This window comes from Bufo gargarizans, chromosome 3 (genome assembly GCF_014858855.1).
Source record: "Bufo gargarizans isolate SCDJY-AF-19 chromosome 3, ASM1485885v1, whole genome shotgun sequence".
Lineage (NCBI taxonomy): Eukaryota > Metazoa > Chordata > Amphibia > Anura > Bufonidae > Bufo > Bufo gargarizans.
The window spans coordinates 239036608-239050519 of NC_058082.1; the positions used below are offsets into that span (position 1 = coordinate 239036608).

The 13912-nt window shown below is 37.9% G+C and overlaps 1 protein-coding gene across 6 annotated transcripts in view; it reads right to left on the reverse strand.

The window, feature by feature from the left end:
* The window catches only part of DMD (dystrophin), a 3186583-nt gene that overhangs the window by 831698 nt on the left and 2340973 nt on the right, over positions 1 to 13912 (reverse strand). For all 6 annotated transcript variants that reach the window (XM_044284724.1, XM_044284721.1, XM_044284723.1 and 3 more), the window contains one exon: positions 5180 to 5391. In XM_044284724.1, the coding sequence (XP_044140659.1) occupies positions 5180 to 5391 (212 nt within the window). The remainder of the gene's footprint in view (positions 1 to 5179; positions 5392 to 13912) is intronic.

The following is a 13912-nucleotide window of genomic DNA, read 5'->3' on the forward strand; positions in this document are numbered from 1 at the left end:
TGCTGCATCCCTCTGCAAGATATCTCACTATTTTTGACTTTTCTGAGCCTGTCAAGTCCTTCTTTTGACCCATTTTGCCAAAGAAAAGGAAGTTGCCTAATAATTATGCACACCTGATATAGGGTGTTGATGTCATTAGACCACACCCCTTCTCATTACAGAGATGCACATCACCTAATATGCTTAATTGGTAGTAGGCTTTCGAGCCTATACAGCTTGGAGTAAGACAACATGCATAAAGAGGATGATGTGGTCAAAATACTCATTTGCCTAATAATTCTGCACTCCCTGTATGTATATACTATAGGTGTCACCTTTCATTGAAATCCTGTATTTTATAATAATAATATGACTGCTGAAAATTGATCTGTACAGAACAAGATGCATGACATATTATTATAATTAGTGGTCAGAGTAAAAACATGAGAAAAATGTTTCTGATGGCACATTGCATGTAATCTGAACATCATTTTACTGTTGTCTATTGGTTTACATAAAAAGTTGAGTACATTTGCCTATTTATTGCTTATCTACATACACAGACCAGAGTTGCATTTACAATTCAGATGGCTTTAGAGCTAACATTTTCCATCCTGTTGGTTCAATGTCTACATAGACCTTACTTTAGTGTTTTATATATGGGAAGATCTTCTGCTGACAGATATATGCTTCCTGACTGCTCCATAGACGTGAACCCTGACTCGGCATCCATGTACATAGGCAGACAGACAGAAAAAGCACACCATCACTAGGACAAGCAAACACTAGAAGATCTAAGCTCAAGGAAAGAGGTGGAAAAAAGTACCAAGACTAAATAAGAGGGTTGATCAGCACCATAGACAGCAGCTGAACAAAAGCAAGACGGAAGGTTAACCACAGAGAAGTTCACTAAATACTAGCTGCAATACACACAGGGTGAGTGGAGTGGCATCAATGCCCATGTGGTATAGCCAGGCAGCGACAGATATGGGTCATCAGTCTAACACTTAGGAAGTTAACCACAGAACAAGTTAAAATTCCAATCGTTCAAACATGTTTTTGACTTTTCTATAAAAACTGTTTGATCATGTAGAATTTTACATGTTAAAAATATGAACTTTAATTATGGATTTGTACAAATTCTCAACTTTTCATTGCAGATAATATTTAACAGTTACCTTAGTGAATTCAGCACTAAGTGGTTTGACAAGGCAAGGGTTGGTGAGGGGGGCTGTAACAGCCATAAGGTAACTGTGAGGATCCACAGAATAAAATTAACATGTTATTTAGTGAACAGTATACAAAACCTAATGGTGGTATTGTTGTTTGTTTTTCCATTATCCTCACCAAAATATAGCTCATTTTGCAAAATACCAGCCATCATAAAATTATGTCAAAGAGAGAAAAAGAGGAAATGGCTCTTAGAATGAGTCACTGAATCCCGAAGGACCAAAATATGTTTTGCCATTAAGGAGTTAAAATGTAAACTTAAAATGGTATACAAAGGTGAATATATTGTTTATTTTTAGTCCATTGCAACACAATGCAATATGTAATGTGTTGTATAAAAATTCAGTTCTACAAAGGATTGTAAAGACTTAGTGGCATGCCATTTGCATTAAGAGACATTATGCTTGACATTGTAAAACATGTAGTACTCTGACAGTAGTGAAATGTATGGAAATGTCAACAAGATAAGAAGAACTATCTTTAGACAAATCTCCTATAAATGGTATATTGAATCTCAAATTAATCTTTCCACAACTTAAAGGGACACCATCATTTTATAAATCACCTATTAACTCCTATATCTTTTTTGGGAGATCCGGCTGCTACGCTGAGCTTGCTCCATATGGGGCTGGCTGTATAATACAGCAGGAGCCTGTTTGCAATGACCAGGATTGGCGATGATGCCAAAACTGGTTGTTTAACTCCTCAGATACCATGTTCAAAAGTGATCACTACATCTATGAGCCTCCCTCTGCCTTCCAATTGGGGCCCCCTCAGTGAAATTGCAGAGTTCTGATTAGTTACCATGACAGCCTGAGGCCTGTTGAAGGTTCCCAGGCCTGTCATGATAAAATGCCTGCAAAGCTGTGCACAAGGCATGGCTCAGCTATAGAATGCCATTTACCATAGTAGATCTCTACTATGGTGTATGGAATAAGGAATCAAATGATCCCAGGGCTAAAGTTTATTACTTAAAAAGTAAAAAAAAAATACAAATATTGAACTTTCAAATCACCCCCTCCTTTCAGAATTTTACGTATAAAAATATTTAAACAATAAAAAATAAACATATCAGGTATGGCTGCTTCTGAAAATGTCTTAACTGATAAAATATTAAAATATTTTTCCTGAGCCGTGAAACGCTAAAATGAAAAAAAATAAAACATGTAATTCACCATTTTTTTGTCACCTTGACCCCCCCAAAATTGAACAGTGATCAAAAAGTTGTATGCACCAAAAAATTGGTACCAGTGAAAAATACAGTTGGTGAAAAGTTTTATTTTCAAAGGTTTTTATTTTTTTTAAAGTAATAAAACAAAATAAAAGCTATATAAATTTGTTATCGCTGTAATAGTATTGAACGACAGAATAAGGATGTTATGTCATTTTTAGTGCACAGTGAACACCATAATATGAAAACCCAAAACACCTTGGCGGAATTGTGTTGTTTTTTTTTTTTTCATTTCACCCCAGAAAGAATTTATTTCCCGTTTTCCAATACAAGACAGGATGCAAATTAAATGGTGCCATTAAAAATGCATCTTATCCTGCAAAACAATAAGCCCTCATATAGCTATGTGAACAAAAAATTTAAAAATGTATGGCTATTGGAATGTGGGGAGGAAAACTCAAAAATGCAAAAACTAAAATTGGCCCAGTCCTTAAGAGGTTAAGAAATCAAAATATGCTTTTATGTCTGCTGCATGGATTTAGCACTGCTTAGGTATCTACCTACTCAATTAACTGATCCATTTCCTCTATTGACAAGAATGGCTCACACGTGGAATATTACGTCTCAGAATTTTATTTTTAATTGCTTGCGTGCTAATGGAGAAAATGCTTCACTTTCTTCATAAAGCGCATTTATTCTAATGTCTATCCTTTCCTCAGTGGAGATTAACTTACAGTAACAGGTTTAAGGAGGACAAATTATGGTAATTAGGGTCATAATTAAAAAATATACCATGTAAGCACTGCAAAGCCTCATCATCAGTAAATTGCCCAAATGGAATAACATGCAGGCAGAAGAACAAGCACAGCAGAATCTTCAGCTAAAGAGATACTGCTGTTTATTTTTCCCTTTAAAATTAAATGTGTCATCTCTATTAATGTATAGTGCCAGGAGAAAGCACACTAAGCCATTAGTGGTCAGATTGTACGTCCTATTATCTGGCAAAGGCAGACATTACAACAAAGTTACAACAAAGGATCACAGATGTAATGTATATAGTGATTCTGCGTTCTTTTGGCAATAACTGAGCATTGAAAGGGGTTGTCTGGGTTCAGAGCTGAACCCAGACATAAGCTCCCCTTCACTCATTTACCATATCTGAGTAGAGCATCAGAGCATTTCTTGCATTTTTTTTTTTACTACCTGTGACATACCGGGATTGCCTAGCAGTGAGCATGATGTCATCACCACAAATGGGTGGTCTTTAGCATTGTCCTAGGTAGTGTTAAAGACCACCCATTAGTGCCAGTGATGTCACTGGGATCACTGCTAGGGGGAAGCCTCTGCCTAGAATACTGAGAAAAAGCCAGGTACTTCACCGACAGTAAACAAACAGCCCTTGTCTTGCGCTATGCGGTGCGGGGCAAGGGGGAGCATTGGAGCTAGAAATGCTCCAATGCTCCACTCAGACTTGGTAAATGAGTGAATGGGAACTTATGTCCGGGTCCAACTCTGAACCCAGACAACCCCTTTAAGCAGTAGATTCCTGTACTTTCCAATATCCAGGTTGGGGAGGGGGTGGGCACTACACCCTTTCCAAAGCAAAACACACTACCCGCATGTATACCTAAAATTTTAGTATGTTTTTGATATCCCTCACACATTGTTGCCAGTATAGTTATTATATATAGTGGAGGAAGTCATTAACTGTGGCCCCTCTGCTGAATCCAGAACTGAAAAAAATAAGAAACATTTATATTGTGCATTGTGACTGTCTTTCCTGTCAAGGTCCACAAACAGAGACGTAGCTAGCAGAGAAGGGGGGGGGGGCACTTGGAGGAATCGGGCAAAGACAACTTGCAACTGTTTTGGTGTCTACAGGTCACCAATTCAATTGACACCTATAGGGCAAGGAGCCATTGACATTGCGTTGACTGCACTAGGATCCTAATTTCGGAAGCAACTGTCACAAACTCACCTGTCCAGGCTCCAGAGGTGTGTTCCTCTGCTTTGGAGAGACGAGCTGCTATACAGCTGAAATATCATTGGAATATTAGCCCAATCCAACCCAATATTTCATATAGCTGTAATAATATAGCTCCAATACCCCTTCCCCCAGCACAATAGGGAGAAGTTGGCACTGCAGCATGGAGAATTCTTGTGTGCAAGGTTAGGGAAGCATGGCAGCCGAGAAATTATGAATCTGATGGGTTCAAAGTCATGTTAAGAATGGCCCACAGGAATTTGCTCAACTGCATCTGCATCTCCTGCATCTGCTTCAACACCAATACAGAAGTCCCCATTCTTCTCCTTTTCTGCCAAAATACTCACATTGCACCTGACCCCACTAGCAAAACTCCGGACTATGACCCGGCAGCTAAGCAGCAAGGAGAACAACTGGTAGTCTGTACAGGCCAACCCAAGGCTATCATAAACTGCTGTCCTTGCCCATAGCAGAGTAAGGTGAGCATACACATCTAATTGTTTACTTACTCTATACACCTCTGACCAGACAAAGGGTTTGCGGGCCACTGCATGTACAGTACACATACAAAGACTAAACACTTTTGGATATTCACAAACAGAATGTAACATACTTGGAAGTTTGCATCTGCATCAATGTCTAATATTTATTCTGCATGAAAACTAGTCACACACAGATGTTTAGTTTATATCAGATTTTTGTATGAGGAATACATTTGCCACAACCATTCTGAAACGTTATGGCTGTATCATTGGACCTATGCAAAGTTTAGAAACATAAATCTGTGAAGATATACAAGTATCCTCAGTACAGACCTTTAGATCAGAATTTTGTGTCTTCAGTGATTCAACTGTATATGATATCTCCTTCCAAGATTCAATACGTCCTTTTGCCTTTTCCAGCATCTGTTCTGCCTCGTGACGAGCATCATGCCACTGGGTGGAATCCTTCAGCATTTCCTGCAGCTGTTGCCTTCTATTCTGAAGGTGGCATTGTACTTCCTCCCACTGATTTTGTATTTTTTCAACTGTTAAAAAGAAATGACAAGTATGTTGATTTGTTCTTTTTTAAAGGAATTCTTTATTACTCATTAAAGATATTTGTACTTTATGCGGCTGCAAACAATGAAGCATCAGTATTGTGTGCCATCCTGTGCCCTCCAACATTATCTTTAATCTAATACACTAACATGCCGTAATTCTGCTTTAACCAATGTATCCCTCCATTCAATACACATAAAACACTGGTACAAACTAGAGGACAGACAGTTAAAACAATGTAGTAGGTGTAGCTGCAGTCCTATGTAAAATAACATAACACTGCATAATATTGTGACGTGCTGTAGACACATTTATAAGAAGATTAGATTTTATGAGGAATTATGTGTAGGTCGAGCCATGTAAAGCCATCTATACACACTGTTTTATGGAACTGTTCTCAAGTATTTAAGGAAGATCTTTTCTCTTTTTCATAAAAACAATTGGAAAGTCCTTAATTTTTTGGTAAGATAAGGAGAATTTATCAGTACTGTACTGTAAAAAAGTCAACATTGTTTGCCCAAGCCATAGTTTGTGTAAATATTTGAAGCATTTTTGGATTTTCATTATAAATAAAAAAAATGGAATGGGTATGACAAAGTTATTATAATTTACTTCAGAACATTTTTTATAAAATCTATGCCAGCCAATAGCTTTCAGCTTATGGTGAACATACAGCCAAATGGAAACAAATTGATAAAGAGGTGAGTACCTCTTTAAATTAGTGCATCTTACAGTGTATTAAGCACCAGTCTTAGTAAATCTGCCCCAATAAGTTGTACTAGATGGCTTCATGTACAAAATCACTGAACTTCTGGGAAATAGAGCAGTTGTATATTAGGGTATGGAATTCAATTGCACATTACTTGTGAAATTCTTTACAGTCATCTATTACTGAATGGTCTATAAATTCCATAGGTAGGTAAATATCTGTGGTGCGCTTCATACATTGCAGAAATTGATGAATTCTAACTTACCCCAATAATCCAGATATATACCCATATTTTATTGTAACATCTGGTCTCATGTATGTTTTTACAGTTTTGATTTGATAAAACATTTATATATTTAAAGAGGACCTGTCCTCACCATTCAAATATTAATGACCTATGCTGCAGATAGGTCATCAGTATTAGAAAAGCCTTTTAAGTTTTTTTTATTTTTTATTTTTGAATACCTTTAAAGAGGACCTGTCAGCTCTCCTGGCATGCCTGTTTTAATGGCCTCATGCATTCCCCATGTAATAACAATTCTGGAACATCAATTCTTATGGCTCTATGCCATTCCTTTATTATTCCTACTGGAAGTTATGAATTAATTGATAGCAGTCAGCAGTAAGGGTACATAGGGGTGGTAACCAAATTGGGGAGGGGGGTGTACCTGCACAGTCTGAAAATTGCAGCACTGATTGGATAGAGTGAGCCTGTGTAGGTACACACCACCAACGTGCTACTTCCCCTCTGTACCCTTACTGCAGACTGCTAGCAATTCATTCATAACTTCTAGTAGATATACAGTAATAAAGGGATGGCACATTATAGAGCCATAAGAATAGATGCTCCAGAATTGTTAATTGTTATGACATGGGGAATGCCTGAAGCTATTAAAATAGGCATCTCAGAAGCGGTGACAGGTCCTCTTTGACGCTGGGTTCACACCTGAGCGTTTTACAGCGCGTTCCTACGCGCTGTAAAACGCACAACAGGCAAGAACCAATGATTCCCTATGGGAATGGTTCACACCTGGGCGTTTTACAGCGCGTACGATCGCGCTGTAAAACGCCCGCCGCTCAAACAAGTACAGGAGCTTTTTTTGGCGCGTTTGACGCCCGTTTGGGCCATAGACTCTTTGGACAACACTGCTGTCAATCACCCAAACGCGCGTCAAACGCGCGTTTACTATTACAAAAAACACGCATAAAAACGCGCGACAAAATCACGCATAAAAACGCGCGTTTGCGAAACGCTTAGGCGTGAACCCAGCGTGAAGGAATAAAAAAATGAAAAAAATTAAGAGGCTTTGCTGGGCTCCTAATATTGCTAACCTATCTGCAGCATAGGTCATTAATATTTGAATGGTGAGGATCCAGCACCCTGAAATGCCACTAATCAATTGTTCCCTGCAGCATTAAGTGCCAGAACTAACATTTTGTAAGGAGCCAGAAGCACAGCTCAATTACAAGTGTAGTGGATGTGCTAGTATTCAGTAGATTAGCCACCGTTCACCAGGCTTCATGGACCAGGAGACCGTTGGCTGTGCCAGGTGACGAATGCCCAAAGATGGGTTAATAATGACCTATTCTGAGGATAGATCATCAATAGGAATAAAAAGGACTGAAGAAATTTTGGTGATGCTAGATAGAAGGAGAAGGCGCATGCTTATTTTAATTAGGAATGTAAAAAATGAAACAATAATTTGTGTGCTTTATCGTTAGGGTTTTATGATTTTGTGGTAACAGCATTTGACATAAAGATATACGGGACATCATCTTATTTATATTCAAATGAAATTTTCATACTGAATAAATGTTTCAATTAGTGGTGTGAAACTATAAATATTCTACAGATGAATTATTCATAAATTTTTCCATCCAAAGTTCTTTATTAATTTCTACATCTTCATTTACTATTATAGACAATCTCTAATTAAATCCATATATTACTCACTTGATTCATGCAGATTTTCAAACATACTGTACTTTCTAAAAGATGGGAAACAAATTCTATCCAGTTTACATATAGGAAAACACAGTGCAACTCTGCCAAATGTTAGTAATGCCATGTCATCCCTAGTATTAGAACTATAGGTGCACAATAGAATAAACATAAGCTTTAAACAATTAAACAAAAATATTTTAGCAACCAACAGTTGGAGGGGCTGAAAAAACATGTAAGTAGTACCATAGTCATAGAATGTAAATGTTATATTTTTTTTTTTACTTTCTAGTGTATTGAGGGAGTGATGCGAGTTTGAAATTTGTTATGTAACCAGTACTCTTTCACACAAGTGATACGGATTATGTCCGGATCTGTTCAGGTAGAAATTGATGCTTTGGCAAGCAATTTTAATCAGTTTTGTCTGTGATTGTGTTCAGAGGGTGAATTTTTTCTTCCCAGGTTGTATCTTGATTGCATGCAAAAAACTGAATAACAACAATTGACATCTCCTAGAAACCATCAGTGAAAAATGTAGTGCATCCGGATGCCTTCCATTTTTCATACAAGCCCCATTCTTTTCTATGGAGCCAGGGCTGACTGAAAAAGCACACAATATAGAACATGCTGTTATTTTTCTTGAATGCAGAGCTGATGCTTGAAAAATGACACTTATGTACACAGATCCATTGAAATCAGTCCAGGATTCAGATGGAATATTTGGGGGTATTATCTCTTCTTGGGGAGAGAGTACCTTAAATGGCGTGAAGAGACTTTTAGGCCATACATGCACTTCTGGAATTCTTTGAAGAAAGGGATGCAAATGACCTCTTAACAAGCTCTGCCTCTAACGCCACCAGATGTAAGGCAGCTATCCTATAAGTCAGTGTTCAACCCTTTAACTAAGCCTTGAGAAATGGCCTTGATGATGGGCAATCACCGTGAAACAGCTGTCTGCAAATGAGGTGATGTCTTATTTAAAGGGAACCGCTCATCAACTTTATGCTGACCTCGCTGAGGGCTGCATAAATTAGTGACAGAAATGCTGATTTCAGCGGTGTTTCACTCATGAGCTACAAGTAAGTGGTTGCTGAGAACCTGCATCATAATTATTGCAGCATACGCCTTGAAAAGAGTCAAATCTACCCGAGAAGAGTCAAATCTACCTGAGAAGAGTCAAATCTACCTGAGAAGAGTCATGGTTATTCATAAATTCCTGCTCTCCCTGCCTACCTGCTGATGACTGACAGTCTTCTACCTAGTTTTCTCCTTTTATCTCTAGGAGATAACTGCTAATCATCAGCAGATGGGCGGGAGAGCAGGAGATTATGAAGAACCATGACTCTTCTCAGGTAGATTTGACTCTTCTCAGGTAGATTCGACTCTTTTCAAGGCCTGTGCTGCAATGCTTATGATGCTAGTTTTCAGCAACCACTTACTTTTAGCTCATGAGTGACACACCGCTGAAATCAGCATTGGTGTCACTAATTTATGCTGCCCTCAGCGAGGTCAGCATAAAGTTGTATAACAGTTTCCCTTTAATATCCGAGACATGTCTCAAGACCTATTTAAAGGGCTGAACATTGACTTATAGGATAGCTGCCTTATGTCTGGTGTCATTTGCATCCCTTTCTTCCCAGAATTCAATAGGAGCATGTATGGCCTATAAGTTTCCTCACGTTGATTAAGGCGCTCTCTCTCCCCAAGAAGAGATACTGTAATACCACCGAAATCCTGACTTATGTCTCTCCAGTTAGAGCCAGTACAATCACCTGAAAACAGCAGACTCTGAAGATTAATTGCTCACTTAATTAATATCTGAGTCATGTCTCAAGGCCTATTTAAAGGGTAAAACATTGGGGGTAATTTACTATACTGAAATACACCTAAATAAGGCATATTTTGGTGCAGATGGCGGCGCAACTAAGTTAGTTGCACTGATATCTATGACTTTGCCCCGCTTACGGCAGGTCTAATTGTGGGCGTGGCAGGGAAGGGGATGGGTCGGGAAGCCCGTCTCAGTCATCATTTTATATACCTGTTTTAGGCATAGAAAATGGTCTAAATGTAAGACAGTTCGGAACCTCTTCATAACTTTGATGGATCCACTGCCAGCACAGGGCCTTTATTAAGACCAGCGTCTAAAACGACAGTCTAAACAAATGTGCCCCATTGACTTATGAGATAGCTGCCTTAGATCTGGTGGCATTAGTGGCTGAGCTTTTTAAGAGCTCATTTGAATCCCTTTCATCTGGGATTAACAAATTTGGTGATGCAAACTTTTAGTTTGGGAGATTGCCATGTGTAGATCAAGTCTTTCAGCTGTCACACTGGCCATTTGAATGCTTTACACAATGAACACTTAGGATACAGCTACAGCCACACAGTCACGTTTCTGCATGCAGTTTGGAAGTCAAAATAATCATGAGTGGATCACAAAAGGAGAGAAAGTTTTAAGGACAGATATGACTTTAACTTTTTCTTGCATTTACGCCTACTTTTGGCTTCAAAAACATGAATGTGTGGCCATACCCTTACTGACAATAAGAATAAAGAATATATACTTATATGTCTAGATGTGCCTGATTGGAAGAAAAATAAAATAAAGGAGTTTCCCACAACTTGGCTAGCCAAGGATAACAACTTATCAGAATGTTAGTGTTAGAACATACAGTAAACTTCACAGTTCTAGTTAATTTTGAACACCATTTCAGTGAACAGTAATCATTATTACCAGAAAATACCTATAGGGCTTATAGCTCCTTTTTCAGACCCAGAACAGAATATCCCCTGTTTCTGCTCAGCTAAATAGTTAAAAAAGACATGCTGAATGCGGACATCACAAGGGTGAGCTCACTGCTTATGGGTAACGTAGCTCCCATTTAGCTCACTGGGCATTGCATACATTGGTATGCAGTGAGCTTTCTCTATTAGTGACTGCGGGTAACTAGTTTGACATTGTCAGGCCTCATATTATCCTACAGTCAGGTCCATAAATATTGGGACATCGACACAATTCTAACATTTTTGGCTCTATACACTACCACAATGGATTTGAAATGAAATTAACAAGATTTAACTGCAGACTGTCACCTTTAATTTGAGGGTATTTACATCAAAATCAGGTGAACAGTGTAGGTATTACAACAGTTTGCATATGTGCCTCCTACTTGTCAAGGAACCAAAAGTAATGGGACAGAATAAAAATCATAAATCAAACTTTCACTTTTTAATACTTGGTTGCAAATCCTTTACAGTCAATTACAGCCTGAAGTCTGGAATGCATACACATCGCCAGACGCTGGGTTTCATCCCTGGTGATGCTCTGCCAGGCCTCTACTGCAACTGTCTTCAGTTCCTGCTTGTTCTTGGGGCATTTTCCCTTCAGTTTTCAGATTCAGGTCAGGTGATTGACTTGGCCATTGCATAACATTCCACTTCTTTCCCTTAAAAAAACTCTTTGGTTGCTTTTGCAGTATGCTTTTGCAGTATGCTTTGGGTCATTGTCCATCTGCACTGTGAAGCGCCATTCAATGAGTTCTGAAGCTTTTGGCTGAATATGAGCAGATAATATTTTCTTAAAACCTAAGGCTGTTTTACACTTCTCCACAACTTTTTTCCATGACCTGTCTGGTGTGTTGTGACCTGTCTTGTTTTCATGATGCTGTTTGATCACTAATGTTCACTAACAAACCTCTAAAGCCTTCAGTTTACAAGTTTACTAATAAGGTGACATCTGAAGGCAATTGGTGACACTGGATTTTATTTAGCGGTATCAGAGTACAGTGTGCTGAATACAAATGCACTGCACACTTTTTAGATTTTTATTTATAAAAAAATTTGAAAACCATGCATCATAATTTTTTCATATGACACATACTTGCTACTTTGTTTTAGTCTATCACACAAAATTCCAATAAAATACATTTAAGTTTGTGGGTGTAATGGGTATTAATACTTTTTCAAGGCACTGTACATATAATTACAAAAGTATTCAGATCTAGGTGCTGCAGAATATATTTTCTGGGACAACGCCTTAAAAGAAATAAAAAATACAGTATACTGGATATAATAAAGCATTATCATATATGGTATTTGAATACATAGTCTAGACTTATATGTCAGTGTTTGTAAGCTGGCCATAGTCTTTAGATTTAGTAGGATCTAAACACAATTTAATGTATGGTTGCTAGATGACCTTGTTCAAGGACAACAGTCAAAAGAAATAGGTAAATTTTTGTCTGTTTCTATAGTTTCCCCTATAATAAACCTTGTTGCGCCTAGTTTATTCTCACAATCACTGATGAAAATCACTTACCGAACAATGAATGTGTGAATAGGCCTTAGCTTTATATGCTATCCTGGACCGTACTCCACATTATGTAATTACAATGAGTTGAAATATGATGTAGAAATTACTCACCTCTGCTACAAGTGTAAATATCTGATCTGTGAGTGCTTGGAATACTATAGGGCAAAATTATTTTTACTGTCTTAAATTTACACCAGGCAGGAAAAAGGAGCATCAGTCTAGTCTCCACCCATTTCTAAACCATGTTCCTTTTCTAGACAACTTTCAAAACTATCTAGTAAAGCATGAAAAATGTCCAAAAATATTCAGTTAAAAGGGAGTACATTTACTAATAGTGTGGCAATATACACTGTCTAAAAATATTTATCATAGTCTTAACCCCTTAGCGCTATTTGACGTGTATACTCGTCATAGAGCAATGCTACTTGGCGCTTCATGACTAGTATACACGTCATGGCATTAAACTGTCACCATGTCTGCAAATGCAAATCTTGAAATTTTTCAGAAAAGGCTTACATAATAGAAACAACCCAAAAAATGACCCCATTCTAGAAACTACACCCCTCAGGGTATTTAAAGTTGATTTTACACACTGTGACAACCATTTAGGTGTTCCACAAGAGTTATTGTCAAATGGAGATGAAAATTAAGAATTTACATTTTTGGTCATATTTTCCATTTTAATCAATTTTTTCCAGTAACAAAGGAAGGGTTAACAGCCAAACAAAACTCAATATTTATTGCCCTGATTCTGTAGTTTGCAGAAACACCCCATATGTAGTCGTAAACTACTGTATGGGCACACGGTAGGGCATAGAGGGAAAGGAGCACAGTGTGGGTTTTGGAAGGCAGATTTTGCTGGACTGGTTTATTTACACCATGTCAATTTAAAGCCCCCCTGATGCACCCCTAAAGTAGAAACTCCATAAAAGTGACCCCATCTAAGAAACTACACCCCTCAAGGTATTCAAAACTGATTTTACAAACTTTGTTAACCCTTTAGGTGTTCCACAAGAGTTATTGGCAAATAGGGTGTAGTTTCTTAGATGGGGTCATTTTTTATGGCGTTTCTACTCTAGGGGTGCATCAGGGGTTCTTCAAATGGGACATGGTGCCGGAAAAAAGGCCATCAAAACCTGCCTTCCAGAAACCATATGGCGTTCCTTTCCTTCTGCGCCCTGCCATTTGGTCATACAGCAGTTTATGACCACATATGGGGTGTTTCTGTAAACTGCTGAATCAGGGTAATAAATATTAAGTTTTGTTTGGCTATTAACCCTTGCTTTGTTATTGGAAAAAAACTGATTAAAATGGAAAATTTTCCAAAAAATAGCTGTTTTGGCACCGTTTTTTATTTTATTTTTTTGACCGTCTTCATCTGAGGGGTTAGGTCATAGGGTATTTTTATAGAGCAGATTCTTACGGACACGGCGATACCTAATATGTCTATAATGTCTATATATGTCTATAACTATTTATTTATTTTAGTTTTACAAAATAATATTTTTGAAAAAACTAAATTTGTTAGTGTCTCAAATCTGAGAA